The 20,519-nt window shown below is 38.3% G+C and overlaps 1 protein-coding gene across 1 annotated transcript; it reads right to left on the reverse strand.

The window, feature by feature from the left end:
* On the reverse strand, window positions 8,244-19,660 carry LOC109846169. The gene is made up of 5 exons (XM_020415393.1): window positions 18,311-19,660; window positions 18,090-18,199; window positions 8,739-9,036; window positions 8,462-8,622; window positions 8,244-8,352 (listed from the first exon to the last, which is right to left on the reverse strand). Exons 1-5 carry the CDS (start codon window positions 19,658-19,660, stop codon window positions 8,244-8,246), a joined length of 2,028 nt encoding a protein of 675 aa, XP_020270982.1.

The raw sequence follows: 20,519 nt of genomic DNA on the forward strand, positions 1-20,519 counted from the left end.
AATTCAATTTGTTGTTGAGCTTCCAAGCGCTTTTCATCCAGCCTCTCGAGCTCTTCGAGACGCTTATGATGTTGTTCCTCCGTCGTCATATCCGTTGCGAGGGCGATCCGAAGGGATGGAATCTGAATTTCCAGCGGTAGTACAGCTTCACATCCGTATACCAACGAATACGGGGTGGCTCCCGTAGGCGTGCGTATGGTGGTGCGATAAGCCCAGAGTGCTTCACCGAGTTTATCGTCCCGGTCTCGTTTATTGGTCTTCACGAGCTTTGACAGTATCTTAATGATCGTTTTGTTAAACGCTTCAGCTAATCCGTTCGCAGCGGGATAATAAGCTGTCGACGAAACATCTTCAATTTTGAACTTGTCGCAGAACCTGACGAAGGCGTTGCTTATGAACTGCGGACCGTTGTCATGAATGATCCGTCTTGGCACGCCGTGTCTGTATATGACGTGATGCTTGATAAAATTGATGACGTTGTTCGTCTTCACTTCTTTAAGCGGAATCACTTCAGCCCACTTTGAGAAATAGTCCGTGATTGCGAGGATGAATCGATCGCCTTTGACTGAAGGGGGAAAAATAGGACCGACAATGTCCATACCCCATGTCTCGAACGGCCAAGACGTAATTAACACGTGCAACTGCTCTGGTGGTTGATGCATGTAATTTGCATGTATTTGACACGCATGACACTCTCTGGCATATTCGATTGCGTCACGAACCATCGTTGGCCAGAAATACCCCATTCTTCTGATGCGATCATACAGTTTGGGACCGGGCTGATGCGCACCACATTCTCCTTCGTGCGCTTCCTTAAGAACTTCTTCTGCTTCCTTGTTTGAATGGCATCGGAGTAATAAACCATCGTACCCTCTACGGTATAACGTATGGGTCTTGGTATTATAGAAGAATCTTGGCGATCTTCGGCGAATTGATTCTCTTTCTTTTATATCCTCTGGCAAAATATCGTATTGGACGTAGTCGATGATAGGAAAGCGCCAATTTCGGGGCTCAGACCCAATTTGAGTTGAATTCACCTCTTTGGCACTTATATTTCTATCATCTTCCTGTTCAATCTCCATACTGTATATGGGTATGCAGAGTTGATGCGTCCTCACCGTGACCAAGAGTTCAGTTTCGGGAGGTTGTGCAAGTGATACCGCTAACGCTGCCAGTGCATCCGCATAAGCGTTCTGGAGGCGAGGGATGTATTCGATAAAGAATTCTTCAAAAGATTTTGCCATTCTGATGGCCTCCTGGTGGTACGGAATCAGGTCTTGGTTCCTGACTTCATATTCCCCACGAACTTAGTTAACTATCAACTGAGAGTCTCCAAAAGCTTCGAGATATTCGACCCCCAGCTCTTTAGCGAAACTGAGTCCAATGAGAAGCGCGTTGTACTCAGCTACATTATTGGAGCACGGACTAGTCAATGAATAAGCCCGAGGCATCACATGCTTCCCCGGGGAGATTAAGACAACTCCAACCCCAGAGGAAACTGTAGAACCTCCCGGGGTTATTACTTTATTAACTGCCCTTGAGGCGCCATCAAAGTATAATTGCTATACTTGTTGGTGAGATGTGGTATTAACCTCGTGGGTTTCATCCGGCAAGTCGTCATAAACTTCTGCCGTATCTGTAGTCGGGTTTACCGCCAAAAGATCACAAATCGCTTGTCCCTTGATCGACTTCTGCTGCTTGAAGTGCAAATCATACTGGGATAAGAGAAGGGCCCACTTCGCTAACCGCCAATTCATAGAGGCCGGTTGCGTCATAAATACCCGTACTGGATTAACGTTGGAGATAACGTAGATCGTCTGTCCCACCAGGTAATGCCGCATCTTTTGCATCGCAAATACCAATGCAAGGCATTCTTTCTCAATCATCGGATATCGAGACTCAGCGCCTACCAAGGTCCGACTGAGGTAATAAACTGCCTGTTCGTGACCGTTATCATCGTCTTGCGCTAGTAAGGCACTTATCGAGTGGTTCATCGCCTTGAGATAAATCAAGAACGGTTTACCAGATTTCGGTGCAACGAGAACAGGAGGGTTCGCCAGATATGTTTTGATATCTTCGAACGCTTTTTGGCAGGCATCATCCCAGATGAATGATACTCCTTTCTTGTTCAGCTTAGAGAACGGTTGGCACTTCCCAGAAAGATTTGAGATGAAACGCCGGATATAAGCTAAACGCCCTTGCAATCCTCTGAGTTCTCTCAGATTCCTCGGGGGCTGCAATTCATGTATCGCCTTCACCTTATCAGGATCGATATGTATACCCTTAGTGGTGACGACGAACCCAAGAAATTTTCCGCTGGACATTCCAAGAAATGATTTAGTGGGGTTCATCTTCAACTGATGACTCCTCATGAGATCGAACATTGTCTTCAAATCCTTGATGTGATCTTCCTTGTTGCGGCTTTTCACAACCAAATCATCAACGTAGCATTCGACTGTTTTCCTGAGATGTTCTTGGAAAATCTTAGTCATCGCTCGCTGGTATGTGGCACCGGCATTCTTCAGACCGAAAGGCATCACCGTATAGCAGAAGACGCCGAGGGGTGTTCTAAACGCCGTATGCTTCTCATCCTCTGGATGCATCTTGATCTGGTTATATCCCGAAAATCCATCCATGAAGGACATCCTCTCGAATCCACATGTATTGTCGATAATGACATCCGTGATTGGGAGAGGGAAATCGTCTTTCGGACATGCTTCATTCAGGTTCCTGAAGTCGATGCAAATCCTGATTTTGCCATTCTTCTTCATGACGGGAACGATGTTGGCTAACCAGTCTGGATGTTGTTCCTCTCGGATAAATCCTGATTCAATTAATTTCTTGACCTCTGTCTCGATGGCTTCCATTATCTGTGGACGAAACCGTCTTTGCTGTTGCTTGACAGGTTTGGCATCCGGCTTGATATCGAGGTGGTGCATTGCCACATTGGGGTCGAGCCCTGGCATATCCTCGTAGTTCCAAGCGAAGACGTCGATGTATTCCCTAATGAGAGCAATTAACTCCTCCTTTTCATTTGAGGGAAGACTATCGTTGATGAATATCGGCTTTGGGTTGGCCTCGTCGCCCATGTTAACTTGGACTATTTTATCCTCAGTGGGGGGTTCTCTCTGTTCAAACCTGTCACCATACTACATATTCAGATGATGAACCCACGGGTCTTCCCATTTTGGCATCTGATTGTCGCCTTCCATTGTGGACGGATCAGCGGTAGTCATGTTTGCCATTAAGGCTTTGAAAGCTTCTCCTAGACTTATATCGGAACCCTCAGCCGAAGAATCAGAAGAGTATCCTCTCTTAGTTCTGCTAGCAATTTGATCGATAATTTGCCAACCACATTCATCCTCAGACGAGGAAACATAACCTAAGCCTCTCCCGTATTTATAATAATCGTCAGGTTTCCCTTTTGGTACATATACTGCTTTGGCTGGATTATGAGGACTTCGATCGAAGTATAGACCTTCTCAAAGTGTGAAATCGTACCCCTGCTTTTCCATGAGCTTGCGCACTTCTGGACTATACTTAGATAGATGTCGACCAGGTTTGTCATCATCTTCATCTTCGCTTAAGAAATGGTGTGGTAATGGGGAACTTTTTCCTTTACCGTAAATCACTTCTTTAGCGCCTCCTATTTTGTTCGGGATAACCATGGTTGTTCCGAAAGAATGCTGGAGGCATTCCTTTGTTACATAGGACGATCGGATCGGCATATACAACTCAGGATTGTCATACAGCTCTTTTATCACGTCATCAAGGGACCAGGAGTACTCTAAATCATATTTTATTTCAATATCGGCAAGCTGCCAGTTACAACCTCCGTCTGACGATTGTTCATCGTCAAGATTGATTACAAAGGGTACAATGTCATTAGAAACAAAACCACCATCGTAATCGAATCCGGCTTTAGAATCAGCTTCTTCTCCGCTGTCTGTGCCCTGGGCCGATGGTTCAGTATCAGATTCATTACCATAAAGGAGAGAATCGGTGAAATAATTCTCATACCCTTTGAATGGTTGCTTATCCGCGACCACTGTCCTAACCTCATTGTCAGTGTCGACATACTTCAAACACTGATGGAGAGTAGAGGGAATTATAACATTACTATGGATCCAAGGTCGACCCAGTAGTAAGTTGTACGAAGTCTCGGCATCGATCACATAGCACGTGACTTCTGTCTTCAAATCCCCCATTTGACACTTTACCCGGATCTTACCCAAGGGTCTTGACCCACTAGTGTTGAATCCGTAGATAACAGTGCCTGTAGACGCCAACTTGCTAACTGGAATACCGAGGAAATGCAACAAGCGAAGCGGCATAATACTCACAGCAGAACCCGGATCCACTTGGATTCGGTTGACTTTGCTGGAGCCAATGTACCCGATGAAATATAGCGGTCGATCATGGTTCGAATTCTTCGTCTGCATATCCTCTCTGGTGAAAGTAATGCAGGGAAGGTTCTTTGTCGCTATGTTGCATTGTTGACTCAGCGGTTCTGGATTTTCAGACACCGGCTTGACTTGAGTCAGAAACACCTCTGAATTGGCCAAAGCTTCTTGCAAGGCCTCCCTGGTTTCCTTGGACAACCGCAACAACTCATACAGCGTTATCCGTGCTGGAATGTTGGCTAGTTGAGCTATTATATCGAAGACTTGCGGAGTCTTCGAGCTTTCCAGTTTGTCTCTTCCAATCGAGTGGCTGAAACGAGACTGCTTCGGATTCTACACCTCCTGGGGATTCTTCTCCTTTGGTTTATTCACCGGTTGTCGTAGAGCTTCTTTACCTGGTGTGGGACTCGTGATCACCCCCAACTCTGTGAGAGTCTTGGCTGGCCCCCGTTTGTTCACCCCCTGTTCACTAAGTGGCGGATAGTTGTAGTGATATTCATTTCCGCTTCGGGTTGCAAAAACTTCTTGTTCTTCTTCAGAGAGCGGGAAAGCTATGATTCCTTCGTCATCTTCTCCTGGGATAGCAGAGACTCCACAGCATGACTTTCCTTTCTCTTTGGACTTCTTCTTGGATGACGCTCCAGCCCATTGTTCATCTTCAATCAGATCGGGGTGAACCCAGAGGATTTCTCCGTTTGGGGCTGTATGTGGCACAAGCCCTTTTTGGCGCTGTCCTTGTGGGTCATCATTCACCGTCTTCATTCCCACCTTGGTGACGCGTTTCGGCTCGAACCATGTTGTGGGCACCGATCCGAAACTGATCGACACTGCGTTTGCTCCCACATTCTTGGCAGGCTTCGGGGTTATGACACCCACATAAATTAGTGCCTGGATCTTGTCCTTGAGGTGATAGCAAGACTTTGTAGGGTGATGGACCGCTCTATGGTATGCGCAATACTTCGGATCCGTCACCTTGTTTGCTCCTTCTTGATCCACGATTGCCGGCAGCTGAATCTTGTTGTTTTCTAGCAGGTATTTGAAGATGCCAGGAACTTCGTCATCCTTGAAGGAGTACACTTTAGGAAACCTCGGCTCCGTAGATTTCTGCTTTTGAGGCCGTTGTTTCCATTGCCCTCGAGATTGTTGCGGTGCTTGTTGCTGTGGCTGTTGCTGAGGTTGCAGTTGGAAAGTTTGATTAGCATCAACTGCATTAGCATGTGCCTTACCTTTCCCCCGTGGGACGAAATTCTGCTTTGGAGCATTCGTCGCCTTGAGGAATCGCTCAGCTTGCTCTCCCCGGACTTTCAAGTCCTTCCATGTCTTGGATGGTGCTGTCCCCATTGCTTCCAGCACGTCCAATGTGAGGTTGTTGTGGCAGGTCTGGAGGATGAATTCCTCGGTGATCGGGTCCCGGCAATTCATCACCTTGTTCCGGAATCTTTTGACGAAGGTGTTGACTAACTCTCCGTCCTTCTGCTTCTCATCGAGCAACGATCCGATAGATACTTCGGTGTCGTCGTCGAAGAAATTGGCAAGGAACTTGGTCTCCATGTCGTCCCAGCTATTTACGCTGCCTGGCTTGAGGCGGCGATACCAATCGAAGGCGGCTCCGCGAAGAGTGCCGACGAATGACCGCACCATCAGAGGCTCATTACCAGAGATGACTCCCAAGTGCGATTTGAAGTAAATCAAATGCTGAGTGGGTGAACCCATCCCATTAAACGGCGTGAAGTTAATTAGACTGAACTTCGCCGGATATGGGATTGATTCCCACTCTCTTGGGTATGGACAAGGAATGCCCGTCTTTTTCGTCTCTTGAGCGGAAATCAACGTATTGATTTTACTCTCGAGATTTTTAATCTTCAAGCTTTCATCTGTGTTTTCGCTAGCATTCTCGTTACCACCCCCTGTATTGACGGGAGGATTATTGGTATTACGAGCTTCATTCGTATCCTCGTCTTCCAGATTAACCGGGTTACGACGACTTGGCTCGCCTTGCTGGTTCGTCAATGCTTGGATTTGTTGGTCATGCATTTCTCTCATGTTCTGCATGGTAATCTGCATCTCGAACCTGAAAGTTTCCTGCTGCTTAGCCAGAGCATCTTCAATCATCTTGGTGATTTGCTCTGCACTTATCATAAGCGCCTCGCGGGGTTGTCCCTCGCTGGATACCGTATTATCTGATGCAACTGCGGAGCCAGCATCAGATTCTTCATCTTCTCCGCACTTATCATAAGTGCCTCGCGGGGTTGTCCCTCGCTGGATACCGTATTATCTGATGCAACCGCGGAGCCGGCATCAGATTCTTCATCTTCTGAAGGGCGTCTTGTCCGAACTCTACCATAGGTTGCTCGCTCGATGGTTCCGGACTGCAGATGGGTTCTAGGTCGGGAGGCTCTCAGAATCGACTCGAAATCATCCCGTGCCGATGTCCCCTTACTGGTCATGTTGGTGGTGACCCTCGTAAAGTCTCCGTCTTCAATCATCCTTCTTCTTCGTTGAAAACGCCTAGGTCTGGGTTTTGGCATCTCCGCACTGAGTCTTTCAAAAACTGAAACTCTTTCGGGGACCGCCTTGATGCAGTTGCATTCAGACAATACCGCCCGAATGAGTTTGGAACAGGGGCATTGAATTTCTTGTTCTCGGGGACTCCTCTTCCTGGTTCTATTCGTACCACCAGCACGATAGTACAACTCGTCATTTTGACAGTCGGAGTAACCTATCGTGTGCGGGCACGACTTCTCAGGTATAACACTATCACTATCAGATGATAATGTTTCCATCTGAGGTTGGATCGCCTTCTTTGGGCTTTCAAAAGTTACACGCCTCGAAACGTGCCTTTGTGGGCGCGAGTCTTTAGCGTGCTCTTGGACTTCGATGCGCAAATTGGTGCGCGCAGTTGCCTTGAGCTCTTTGTCATGTTGGAGGTGATAGCGACCCCCAGCGTATTGAGTTGTTCTGGGCTTCTTCATTGGGCCCAAACGCTCGTGAACTGGAACTTTGCCTCTCTCGTCGGGAACTGGACCGAGGCGCTCCAAAACTGGCTTCCTCCTTCGGGATGATTTTGCATGATCTTCCGGAGTGGCCATAGGAATTAATGGCGACTTTGGTGGATTCGCCAGAGGTTGACTTTGCAATGGTTGCTTTCTGGCCTGAGTCGCTACTTCAGACTTCGGCTTCCAGACTTGGTGGGTTGGTGGTGGCTTCTTCGTCACCTCCTTTTGCAGTCTTCTACGGGCTTCATGGACTTTGGCCCGTACCTGCGTTGACATCGCGTGGCGCTTGCGGATACGCTCCTCAAGCGTCGAACGGTTCCGTTTGATGCGGACCCATTCGTTCTTTGGCGGTTGACTTGGTTGGAGGTCGGCAGAACTTCACCCGACGCGAATTTGGCGTCAGCTGGGGTGAGAGCTTCGTTGGCTTTTTCAACATCTTCATACCAACGAGTTTTCCTCCTGGAGGAGAACTTGGACTTCTTGGACTTATGTGGGGAGGTTGACCCGGACGAGGACACGTACTCCTCGAACTTAGCTTGGTCGAACTCATACTCGACCTCCTCCACGACCGGGATTGAGATCCGCGGCTGCGACGTGACGATCTCGGCGGCGAGATCGTTGGCTCCCACTGTGGTCGCCAGATTGTTCGCGGTGAAAATCGTGTCTTTCATTGAATTCATTGTGATCTCAAAATAACAACTTTTTGAGATCACAATGAATTCAATGAAAAACACGATTTTCACCGCGAACAGCTACTACTGAAGATGGTATCCTAAAATTATGTACAAACGAACCTCTGCAATCTATTATGCGTATGTTAAAAAATATAAGGTCTAGAATCTCTTTATTTAGCTCGCCCAATAGAGCTTCCTCCTCCTCTGTCATTGGCTTCAAACTCAACACATCCCAATTGAGAATTTGATTGCCGGGATAAAAATGAGTAACTTTGCCAACTGTATGTACATAATCAGGACTTGAAGGTATATCTATAATAACTTTTTGCTTTTTATTTCCCTTTCTTTCTGTGTATGGGGTCCTCTTCCATTTAGACCTCTTGCTTACCTTCTTGGAGGTGGCCTACCCTTTGTTTGCACATTAGTTGTTAGATCTTCTACAATTTTGTCCACCCGTTGTATAATATTTACAAAATCCTCTTTCTCCTGTGCTTCCAACTCCTCTACAACTTTACTATCAACATGATTGTTATCTGCACATTTTTTTATCTACAATGTCCTTTTCATTATCAATATGATCCTCTTCCCTATCTACATGTTCCTCCTCCACATCTACATTCACCTCAACCTTACTATCTACATTCTCCTTCTCCTTACCTACATACCTCAACCTTACTATCTACATTCTCCTCTTCTCTATCTACATTCTTATCTTTCTTATCTACAATCTTCTCTTCGCTATCTATATGTTCCTCCTCTATATCTACATTCACCTTAACCTTACTATCTACATTCTCCTCAACCTTACTATCTATATTCTCCCCTTCTCTACCAACATGCTTCTCCACACTGCCAACCCCAGATAAACCATCTTTATCCTTCGGCTCATCGTGATAAATGACTTTGTAGTCGTTAACGGATTTTGCTTCCCTAGACAATATTTTTCTAACAAAAACCCTAGCACTGTAGAAATGCGACGAGAAATTTGAAAGTTCGAGAGTTTCGGTGGCTCCTCAACGGTGGAAGAGAGGGGGAAGATGAAGAGGCTAGGGATGGGGTGTAGTAACCTAGTTAAGGCCCATAAAAAGGGTAAGTTCGTAACTTTCACTGGGCTTTTTTTGAAAACCGATATTTTGGGGCCTCGTTACAAATACCGTGTGTATTTAGGGCTTATCCACATGGGATAAAATACAAGAGGCCTCGTCACATGAAGTTTCTACTTTTGGAGCCTGGGCACGTTTTCCCTTGTATGAAACTAGTTTGTTTTCTTTTATGATTTGTGAATTGCTCTCTTATGCTTAAATTTATCATGCTTAAAATAATCACTAAAGAACTAATTGGTAGAAGAAGAATGTGATAATCTATACTTATTTTGAGTGTTTGATAAGTTATGCTTAAAAATTCTAGAATTACTAACTAGTTATTATTCTTTTTATGAATATTAATTTTATTTAGATGATAATTTGATAGGTTATGCTTTTCTTAATTGGGTTGGTAGTTTATGCTTAATAAATCTAAAGTAAAATATAATAAAAAAGAGTAGTTCATAAATCATAAATGAAATTAGCTAGTGGATTCAATTCTAGATTTCTTTCTTATCAACTTGATTTCATCCATCTTACTTGATTTGGTTATTTTCTTATCTTCTTGATTTTATTCTTTTTTAAAGTTTTCTTTATTTCTCCTACTTATTATTCTTTATTTCCTTTTATTTGTCCATTCTTTTTATCCCCTCTTGTTCTACTCTTCTTTTATTTGTAAAAAACTATCCCCTCTTTATATCTCTTCACTTTCGCTCCTAATTATCTACACGTAACTTTAGGATCCAATTTTAGAACTTTTCCTATCCTATACACCTTCCTCGTAGGATCGTCATTGTATCTATGTATAACTTAATTATGCATTTGCAATCTCGAACCTATTTTCACAACACATCAAGTTTTTTGCACTGTTATTGCGGAAGGTGCTTGTAATTAGTATTTTTTTTATTTTCATTCTTTAATTTGTTTGTTTAGTTGTTAGGGAACAAATTTGAAGAAGTAGATTGAAGATTTACTTGAAAAGGTAAGTCCTCTTTCTAGTATTTTTAATTCCACGATTTTAGATAGTTTCTCACAATTAAAGATAATTAGAATATAAAAAATAAAAAAATACAAATATTCACTTATCAACCCTAATAAAATTTACCTCCCACTTGAAACAACTACTAACAAGATAATAAATCTATACTTACTACTTATAAAAGTGAAAACAAGTGTCAAAACTTTTTAATGCCTATTTTACCCCCTTTCAATCATTATAATTTCCCATTTTTAAAAAATCATTTTACTAATTAGCTATTAATATAAATAATAATAATAATAATAATTAAAGAAGATTAATAAATATCCTTACTTATTGCCCTCCATCTTAATCCATGTTTTCTATTAAATTATCACCTCTCCTATTTATAACTTTAGCCAAATCAATTCTCTACCCCCTCTCTCCCCGCTTCTCTCTCTCTCTCTCTCTCTCTCTCTCTCTCTCTCTCTCTCTCTCTCTCTCAATCCAATAATTATCACTAATTGTAGTGCCTATTTAACTCCCCACGTCTCCCAATACGAATTTAATGGAAATATTAAATTTTTAACGTATTTTAATTGTAAAATTTTGCTTGTTGACTAAATTTTGATAGAGAAGAGAAAGTGAATTTCTTCATTATAAGTATCAATTTTTAATCTTTTCTCTTTATGTCTTATCTATATGTATTTTGGACGTAACCATTACAATTAATTTTGATTGTAGGTAATAATTTTCTAATTGATTCCCTTCTTTTTAATGTAGTGCTTGGAAGTGGAATTTGAGGTTGGTGGGAGATTCCATCTATCAAGGTAATTTTTCATTATATTGTTAAAAAAATGGATAATTTTTCATTATATTTCATTAATTTCCTTTTTAGATTCTTATTTTAGTCAAAATTCTCTTGATTTTACTGGAAAGAACAACTTTATGATATCATTTGCAATTTTTAAGGGTTTAGCTAAAAGTTGTAAATACTACACCAAAAAACTCGTGGTCTAGATGTTAAGTAGTATTTTTATTGTTTTTCTTTTTTTGAAGTAAATTCTGCAGATGTGTGATTGACTATTACCTTTTGAAGGTTTAGTGTCTATATTTTATAATCTAGACCCTGAGAATCACACTCTTCACATAGATCTATACATTTCCAAATTCCATGATGTCTACACCTCTTCAAATTTCTTCCCACATAGGAAAATTAGCTTTTAGCTGTCATGAAAATTTATCAAAGAATGTGCATCAATCACTACTTCAGTGATTCAAGTGGGAACGCTTCTTAAGTAATACATCTGATAAGTGTTAATTATCAACTAATAGTCTGCATCCCCTTTACAAATTTGATGTAAATGCTACTTAGTTCTAATATTAAAGCACATCTTAGCAGGCGGTGCTTATTAGTAGTGAATGTGTAAATTGACAAAGAGGAGATTGTAGGTCAAATATAAGGAGGCACAGAAGGCACCCCTTTCACAAAAGGATCAATCTTACAGGTTAAATCCAAATGGAGCCAAATAATGTAACTTTAAGGGATGTGAACTATCAAATCTTTACTTTCTTTGCATCATTTGACTTGCTAGATGAATTTGTTTATGCAATTACTATATTAAAGCGTGAATGCTCATTGATAGATGAGGATTTACTTTAGTTGTTGCACTTAAATCTTTTAGATGCCAGGAAATTTTCTTATGTATTGTTTTTACATATTTATGCATGAATATACAATTAAGAATATGATAATATGATATAATAGATTTTATTGGTCCTAAGTAAGTGTTTCAATATCTGAATTGATGCCAAAATTCTTCTCACCATAAATAACCGAAATGTCTACTCAAACAGAAGTAGAATTTTTAGTTTGATTTCAATATGGATCCTTTATGCTTAAAATTTATGTTGTGTTGTTCATCCCATGATTTATTAAGAGCTTGAAGGCTTTGTTTTGTACTATTTGTAATGGTAGTGATATAGTATATAGTATGAGTAGTGATTTTGACTAAAATTGACTATGGTTTAGGCTAGGGATAAGGATTTGAATATATTTAAAGGAAAGAACTTTCTAAGAGGGAGAATGTAGATCAATATATGACGAGTAATAAACTCAAAAGTTATAGGAAAATTTCTTGAAAAGGATCGTTGAGTGTTTGATCCATCCCCAAAGAACCCTACAATTGCAGTCATCCTTTATTTAGGATATGTAGTAGCCCTGAATTTCATGGCCGTTGGCTAATCTTGTACATAACTTAAATTAAGCTTCGGGTAAACTTCTCAATTCAACTAGCATAAAAATCTAAGTAAATTTAGATAAACTTGATAAACTTTCTTTTTACCAGGGTAACAACGTATTTTGCATTTTTAGTATTCCGACTAGAGCTTTTGTGCTTGAAGAAAAAACTAGATAAATTTGAAAATTGGTTAAAATGGTTTCAGCTAAATGATCTCCATTATACTTTTTCCATCTATCAGACGATAGATATTACAATTAGGAAATTATTTCTTGAATTGTTCATTGAGTCTCACAAGACTTTATGTTTAGACATCAGGGGTTGCTCCTCTTAGAATCATTTCCTTCAATAAATCAGTATCATAAACCTTTGCCTCCACATGAGCCCGTAGAAAGGTATTATATACAAAAGTATATCTATTATATTTTGTTTGCTTAAATTCTTAAGATAATTCATGGCACTAAGTCTCTCGCATCAGTAAATATTCAAATAGCGTATAAATAATCTTAGACCATGATATAGATCTTCTTACCCGAAAACTCAAAATTTTATTCTTTCCCATCTCAAATTTTTATTCTTTCCCATTTCAATAGTCTTCATGCTTCTTTTATTAAACCTGATTTTAAACAACACAATGCAATGTGAGAGCAAGTTTTAGCATTTGGCTTGCATCCATTTGCTTTAATTTCTTTGAGCATTTCAGATACTTTGTCCATAAGTCCATGCCTACAATTCACTAATTTAATTGAATTGAACTATTATGGTCCTTTTACTTCTCCCTGGATTTCATCTCTATTCAAATTTCTTTAGCTCTATGAATGGAGTCTATCCTTCTAAATAATTCAATTTTTTACACAAAGATGTTGGATCTATCATGTATTATCATATTAGTTATCACAAAAGATAAACTTAGTTATTATATTATTCATCTTCAACTTCACACTTGGTTATTTGCTAAAATGTTCACTTCTAGCAGTTAACAGAATTAATGCCTACATTCTTAGCATATAAATACTACTTGCTAATTCACATCACAAAAAAAATTTATGGTTCTATGTGCTTGGTTTGGGTTCATTCTCTGAGAGCTACTGCATAAGATCTTCCACATTAGTTTTTATCATTTATGTTGTCCATTTTAATTAGAAACTTACTTTCTACATTTAATAACCTCCTACTACGATGATCATGATAATCTCATTAACATTCATAATATATTTATTGCACATTCAATGTGGGAATATGAGCAATAATCAATCCAGAATCACTTTGCTATGCTGCATGTAAAAAATACCAAGAGAAAGTTGGGAATATGAGCAATAATCAATCCAGAATCACTTTGCTATGCTGCATGTAAAAAATACCAAGAGAAAGTATCTATTGAAGACAATAAAATTAGCTGAATCACTTTGCTATGCTGCATGTAAAAAATACCAAGAGAAAGTATCTATTGAAGACAATAAAATTAGCTGTAACAAATATAAGAATGAAGGTATGTAATGGAAAAACAAGTAAGTGTGAATGTTATATTAGTAAAAAAAGCATAAAACAAATATAACATGAATATTTTTTCAAAAAAACTTACCCTATGCGATTTGAAGTAAATGATCATATCAAACAAGACATACGTTACTCTTTATAATGAAGCCTAATTTCTAATTGGTTGTACACCTGAACAATATGTGGATTCATTTGATGAAGAAAGAAAGATACTATGACAAAACTACTTCTATAAAAAAGTATTTTGATAAAATAATTAAAATAAAAAACAACTAACCAATAAAAAATATAATACAGAAGAATTTATCACATATGCCAAAAAATGTTGAACTATTGTAATAAAGAATATCTTTTCTCGATAAAAATGAACAGGAAAGATGAGGAGCAAAGAATTGAAGGAAGAATTATTGCTCAAGAAATCTACAAATTAGAAGCTTTCAAACAAATAGAATTTGATGAAGATGTGGATTCTCATGACATAGCATTGAGGCAAAAGAGTATAACATGTCTGGAAAAATATTTGAACGATAGAAAAGACAAGAATAATAAAAATACCAGGATTGAAAGTGAGTGGTATATCATTTAAAGTATTATGTCTAAGAAAATTTATGTTTCCTTTGCTAGCATATTATAAATTTATAAGGATTTATTTGGAGAATAGCAAGTTTTAGACTCATATTGAAAAGGGTTAATTGGAAATAGACCCCTTATAGTATCACCCAATTGTGAATAGACTCCTTGTAGTTTCAGTAATAGACCCTTTGTAGTATTAGCCTAGATGCAAATATGCCCACTCACTAAACTTTTTCCACTCTTTTAAAATTCAAAATAAAAAGCAACTGAGGAATATACTTGCCGATAGAAGTATAGAGGGTCTACCTGTCTCCTTAAACATTTTTAACTCTTTTAAGAGCCAACACCTATTCACTCAGGGAGTCTACTTGTAAAAATAGAACTATTGGGAGTGTCTTTCCAATTGGATGATACTGTATGGGGTCTATTGGCAATTAACCCTATTAATAAATTGTACATTTCAGAACTTATTTACTAAATTGCTTTTTGAAACTAGAGCCACTATCTTAGCCATTGATCTATGTGAAATCTGTGCTTAATATAAGATTGGTTTGCAAAATATTAACTAACATTCAAATGCATCATATCTTATAGTTTCTTAACATGTATCACGTGCAATGCACGTATTGTATAATAGTTCAAACAAATGCTCTTTCTCGCATTTGTTTAATTGTTAACCCTAATTAAAAAACAAAAAAGATTTTCTTTTAAGCATCCTTTGTAGTTGCTTTTAATTTTTTGGGTTGCATTACATATTAGTAGGAATGCACCAAAGTGATTTGAGCATTTTTATTTGAGCATTCACTTAAAAATACTCTTAAGAGCAATACTCCATAATCAAGATAAAGTGAGAGATTCTATCACGTTTTTGTTAGCCTACAAATCACTAATTTCTCACTACAGAAACTCAAGCCTTTAAAACATATTACACGTTGACCCCTAAGGACTTGAGCTCATTATGAAATAAGAAATCCTTAAGTAAATCAGTTTAAGCTTACTTGAATTCATTGGTGTTTAAGGTAATGTTAAGGGGTTGCGTAAAGCGCTTCACAATGAGCAATGTACTTAATTGCTCTTTAGCCTCCGTCTAGTATTGTCCTTACCTCACTATTACTAACTGACCAAGTACAGTTCAATCTTTTCACTTAAAAAGTTTTGATTAGGAGCTCGTGTAGGTGAGTCTATGCTTAATCCTAGAATTAAGAGTGATTGTTTCAAGTAGTTGCTCTTGATTTGTTGTAGCTGATTTTTTTCTTTTATCCTTCTCATTTTTCTCTCAATTATCTTTTAGGGCTTTTAGTTTTTTTCCTTTAAAAAACTTTTATTTTTCTCTTTTTCTTAATTTCCTTTATAGTTAAAAAAATATAAGAAAAAATAATTCCAAATGAATTCTTTTTGGTGTATGCAAGTTTGGATTAGGAATAACACCAATCGATTAATCGGTGTTGAACCAAATTTTAAAACCAAAGAAATAGTAAATCCTAATCCGCATGTTCTTTATGATGTGTTATCCAACTAGGAATACAATCTCTTCTTGCATTAGGCTACCCGATGTCAATGGAGCTAATTTAAGCTTAGACCGCACTTCATAAACAAGTTTCAAAAATTTTAGGAAATGAAACCGAAGATGTTGATATTTTTATCTGTGAGTTTGAGAAAGTTTGTCTCATGATTAAAATTAAGGAACTATCTAAGGATTCAATTAAGTTTAGATTTATCCTATTTTTTCTTAAAGACAAAGCAAAGAAATTATTGTATAGCTTACATAAAAATTCTATTTCAATTTGGGATAAATTCATTACCATTTTTCTTGAAAAAAGTTTTCTGTAAAATGGTCAAGCTTAGAAACAACATTCAAAATTTCAAGATAGTCCTAGGAGAGCTATTCTGGAAGTATTTTAATAGGCTTGAGGATCTTCTTATCCAATTCGTCACTATAATCCAGAAAAGTAGTGATTACGCCATATCATTTATGAAAGATTGAATTATTCTTTAAAGACTCATTAGAATCTATGTTTCAAGAGGATTTCATAAAGAAAAATACTTCGAAATGCTAGAGAGTTTATCTGAAAAAACCATCCAGTTAGAACACTGTGATGAAAGGGTTTCATCAGCTCTCCCAACCAAATCCACAATGGTATTTTACATGAGGCAAACATAGTCTTTGAAGCGAAGATGACTATAATCATGTAACGGGACATAAAAGTATACTTCTTTTGGTCAACAAAATAAATTTTATTCAATTCCCAATTATGAAAATTAAGTACATCGAAGCATCCATAACAAAGTCCAGGATACAACTAACAAGAAGAATTACAATTGTTCAATTTTTTCTCTTATGTAAGAGGGAACTCTATCATTCAAAACTTTTGAGAGGATGGATATATTTATACTGCAGAATAGGACCTCAGGAACTCTGGCTTTTTGCTGGAAAATTCTCAGATTTCTTTCTTTCCATATTGCACACACCGTTGCAGACAAAGCCAGACTCTTCAATTTCTTCATAAATCCGACTCCCTTCAGCCTGGTGCTATACCAATCAATGATATGATCCCAACTACACGATCTCCAGTTGTATTTTGGCCAAATCATCACATTATTCCACACCATGGCAGAATATTGACATTCAAATAGGAGATACCGACAGGTTTCTCTTTGCTAGTTAGAAAACAAGACACATAAATTTATGACAAGCATTCTCATACGACATAATCTGTCTTGTGTTAACAGTCTTGCATTAATGGCTAGCCATAATATAAAAGAATGCTTGGGGTAATGCCAACTATCCTTAACTATATCCGACCAAGACATCTGAGGAGTTTGTTGAATAATCTCTCTGTAGATAGAAGATATTATAACTTTGTCCCCAGAATAACATCTGTTAATAGCATTTTGAAGATTGACAACACTTCCAAATTTACCAATGAGAATATCTATCACTTTTAGGAGTTGTTCCACATCCATGAATTATTCACCCTTGCTCGAACTTGCCAGATATTGTGATGCTGCAAATAATTTCTATGAACCTATTTTATCCATAATAGGTCTTTCTTTAGATGAATCAACCATAAGAGTTTAATGGCAGCTGCAAAGTTCTAATTTTTTGCCGAGAAGACCCTAAGACCACCCTGTTTATTGTCTTTACATATTGTCTCCCAAGAAACCAAGTGCATTTTATGATTATAAAGGAAATCAGAGCATAATCTGTCAAAATTTTTCAAGATTTTAATAGGTAGAATGTAGTTGTAGGTCCAGAAGATTTGAACACCCAAAATGACTGACTTAATCAGTTGCAACCTACCAGCATAAGATAGATTTTTTTCTCTTTTGCCAACTCTAAAATTGATCTATGATTTTATTGATCAGAGGGGAGCAATCCAAGCAAGACAACCTTTTTGAAATTAATGGCATTCCCAAATACCTCACTAGCATTACCCCCTCAGAGAACTCAGAAGCATGCAAATCTGGTGCTTCAAACTTTCATCAATGCTGCTCATGTATGCAGATCATTTATTGGGATTAATTTCTAAACCTGAAACCTAGCTAAACTCTTGGAAACATCCATATAATCTTGCTACTGAGTACATGTCAGCTTTTCCAAACAAAAGCAAGTCATCAGCAAAGAACAAATAAGTGATTTTTAAATTGGAGCATTTGGGGTGATACCTGAATAATCTGTCAGCTTTAAGAGTGTTTAACTTTCTTGATAAGTATTTCATCCCAAGAACAAAAAGATAGAGGGAGAAGGGATATCCTTGCCTCAAGCCTCTAGCTCCCTTGAAATATCTATGAAGTGCAATATTCAAAGATAAGGAAACTTTTCTAGTGGTACCACATTATCATTCTATTAGGAAAGCTCAAGCCAATTAACATGGATTTAATAAAACCCAGCTTATTGTATCGAAATTTTTTCTCAAATCAATACTAAGAGTAGCTCTTGGTGAAGTAAGCTTTCTACCATAATGCTTAATAAGTTCATGTGCTAATAATATGTTGCTTGAAATATTCATATCTCTAACAAAAGCACTTTGGCCATCACCAATTAACAAACCCATAACCTCTTGAATTCTACTAACAATAATTGTAGAAATGATTTTGCAAAAACAGTTACAACAAGAGATTTGCCTATAATCTATAGGTGATTTAGGATTGAAGATCTTTGGCACCAAGGTAATAGATGTAGAGTTAAAAGTTCCAAGAAGTTTACCAGAGCTGAAGAATTCCTCTATTGCTAAATAAACATCCTCACCAATCACATTCCAATCAGCTTTGAAAAAGAATGCATTGTATCCATCAGGGCTAGGGGCTTTCTCACCTGGCATAGAGAAAATAGCTTTCTTGATCTCTTCTCTTGTTACTAGAAGAATCAGAAAACTACTTTGAGTTGGAGAGAGAACAGGTCCATTTGATATCACCTCAAGATCAGGAATTAAAGTAGGAGCTGCAACACCCAAAAGTTTCTCATAATACTCAGTGAATTCTACAATTATACCAGAAATATCTGTAATCATTTCACTGTTCTTAGTGTATAATGATAACACTCTATTGTGGTGTCTCTTAGCCTTCATAATAAAGTTAAAGAATTGGGAACATTTGTCTCCATGTAAAACCCATCTAATGTTGGCCTTTTGCCTATAAAATGGAGTTTCATAATCTACCAACCTGGTGTATTTGTTTAAGTATTCTTTCTCCTTAAAAATTTGCGCTTGATTTAAGAGATCATTATTCAGCTGGTTTTGAATGTTAAAAAGTCCACTTTTGGCTCTTAACACTTGCTCACTTATGTTCATAAAATGTTGCTTGTTTAATTCTTTCAGAGTATGCTTAAGTTTTTTGAGCTTTGTATGAAGCCTATACATGTGAAAACCTCTGATATCTTGTTCCCATATAGCTTTGACAACTGTTGTAAAATTAGGATGATTTATCCATATACTGAAAATTGTGAATGGTTTTTTCCCTCCAAAATCCTCTTCCCCTATTGGTAAAAGAGCAAGGGAATGATTAGAGTAATTGGGTACCAGGAAATCCTCTTGACTAGATGTATAATTCTGAATCCATTCTTCATTGACTAAAACTCTATCAAGCCTACTCCAAATTCTTGAAATAGCCTCTTGTTTATTATTCCAGGTGAAATAGCAACCAATAGACTTAAGATGAGTCAGTTGGCATGAAGAGATAAAGTTTTTAAAGTCTTCAATTTGAATCAGAAACAAGAGCACCCCCCAATTTTTTCTCATTACTGATTATAGCATTGAAATCACCCCCTATAATCTAGGGACAAGTAACACTTTGATTGAGAGATAGCAAATCATGCCAGAGCACTTTCCTAACTTCAAGATTATTTAGTGCGTAAACCACAGTAATAAGGCATAAAAATTTGTCATCCTTTGATACTACATGACATGATATGAATTGTTCCGAGGATGAGATGCATTGGACTGTGAGAATTTCACAATCACAACTGGGTTTTCTCAACATTATCAAATTCAAGACTGTGAGAATTTCACTATTGTTGGTCCTGCAGTCCGATATTTAGGACCGCCATACTCCAACGCCTTAAGAGCTTAAACTGTGGAGACTCCAGCAAACGTACGAGTATAAACTGTGTCAATCGCCGGTCAACTCGTTACAACTAAAATCAACGCCGGACAACACGTTACAGTAAAGGTCGATGTCGGTCAACGCATCAGCAATTTCACCAAAATAAGGCAAAAGATGATTCCAAGGAGTTCAATTACAATCAGAATTCCCGACGAAGATGATCAGTTCAAAGTCAACTCAACGATAAGAGCTAAATTCAGAAACTTACACATCAGCTTCAATCCAAGATTTCGACAACGGTCAGATGATAAACGCAGCACCGGAAGAACTTTATTTATTCGACAAAACACCGAATAGACTAAAGGCTGAAGAAGTTAAGAATTGAAGCAGTTTACAAGTCCTTTCACACCGACTGAAGGTTGGGACTATCATATCCAAAGCATTCCAGACTCCTCTATAAAAGAATGATTCTGAAATACTTTGGAGGGGGTATCTGTAGGCGTCGAAAAATGCTTATAGGTATCCACACACAGCTCGAGACGGAGAGAAGATGAC

This window comes from Asparagus officinalis, chromosome 6 (genome assembly GCF_001876935.1).
Source record: "Asparagus officinalis chromosome 6, Aspof.V1, whole genome shotgun sequence".
Lineage (NCBI taxonomy): Eukaryota > Viridiplantae > Streptophyta > Magnoliopsida > Asparagales > Asparagaceae > Asparagus > Asparagus officinalis.

Excerpts from the sequence above, each read along its gene's own strand:
- LOC109846169 (XM_020415393.1), bottom strand. The coding sequence starts at position 19,660 with ATGAGAAAAAATTGGGGGGTGCTCTTGTTTCTGATTCAAATTGAAGAC. Across the intron at positions 9,037-18,089 it reads AAAGCTGACAGATTATTCAG|TGCTAGGGTTTTTGTTAGAA; the intron begins GTATCACCCCAA and ends GCATTTCTACAG. Across the intron at positions 8,353-8,461 it reads GGTAGGCCACCTCCAAGAAG|TTGGCAAAGTTACTCATTTT; the intron begins GTAAGCAAGAGG and ends ATGTACATACAG.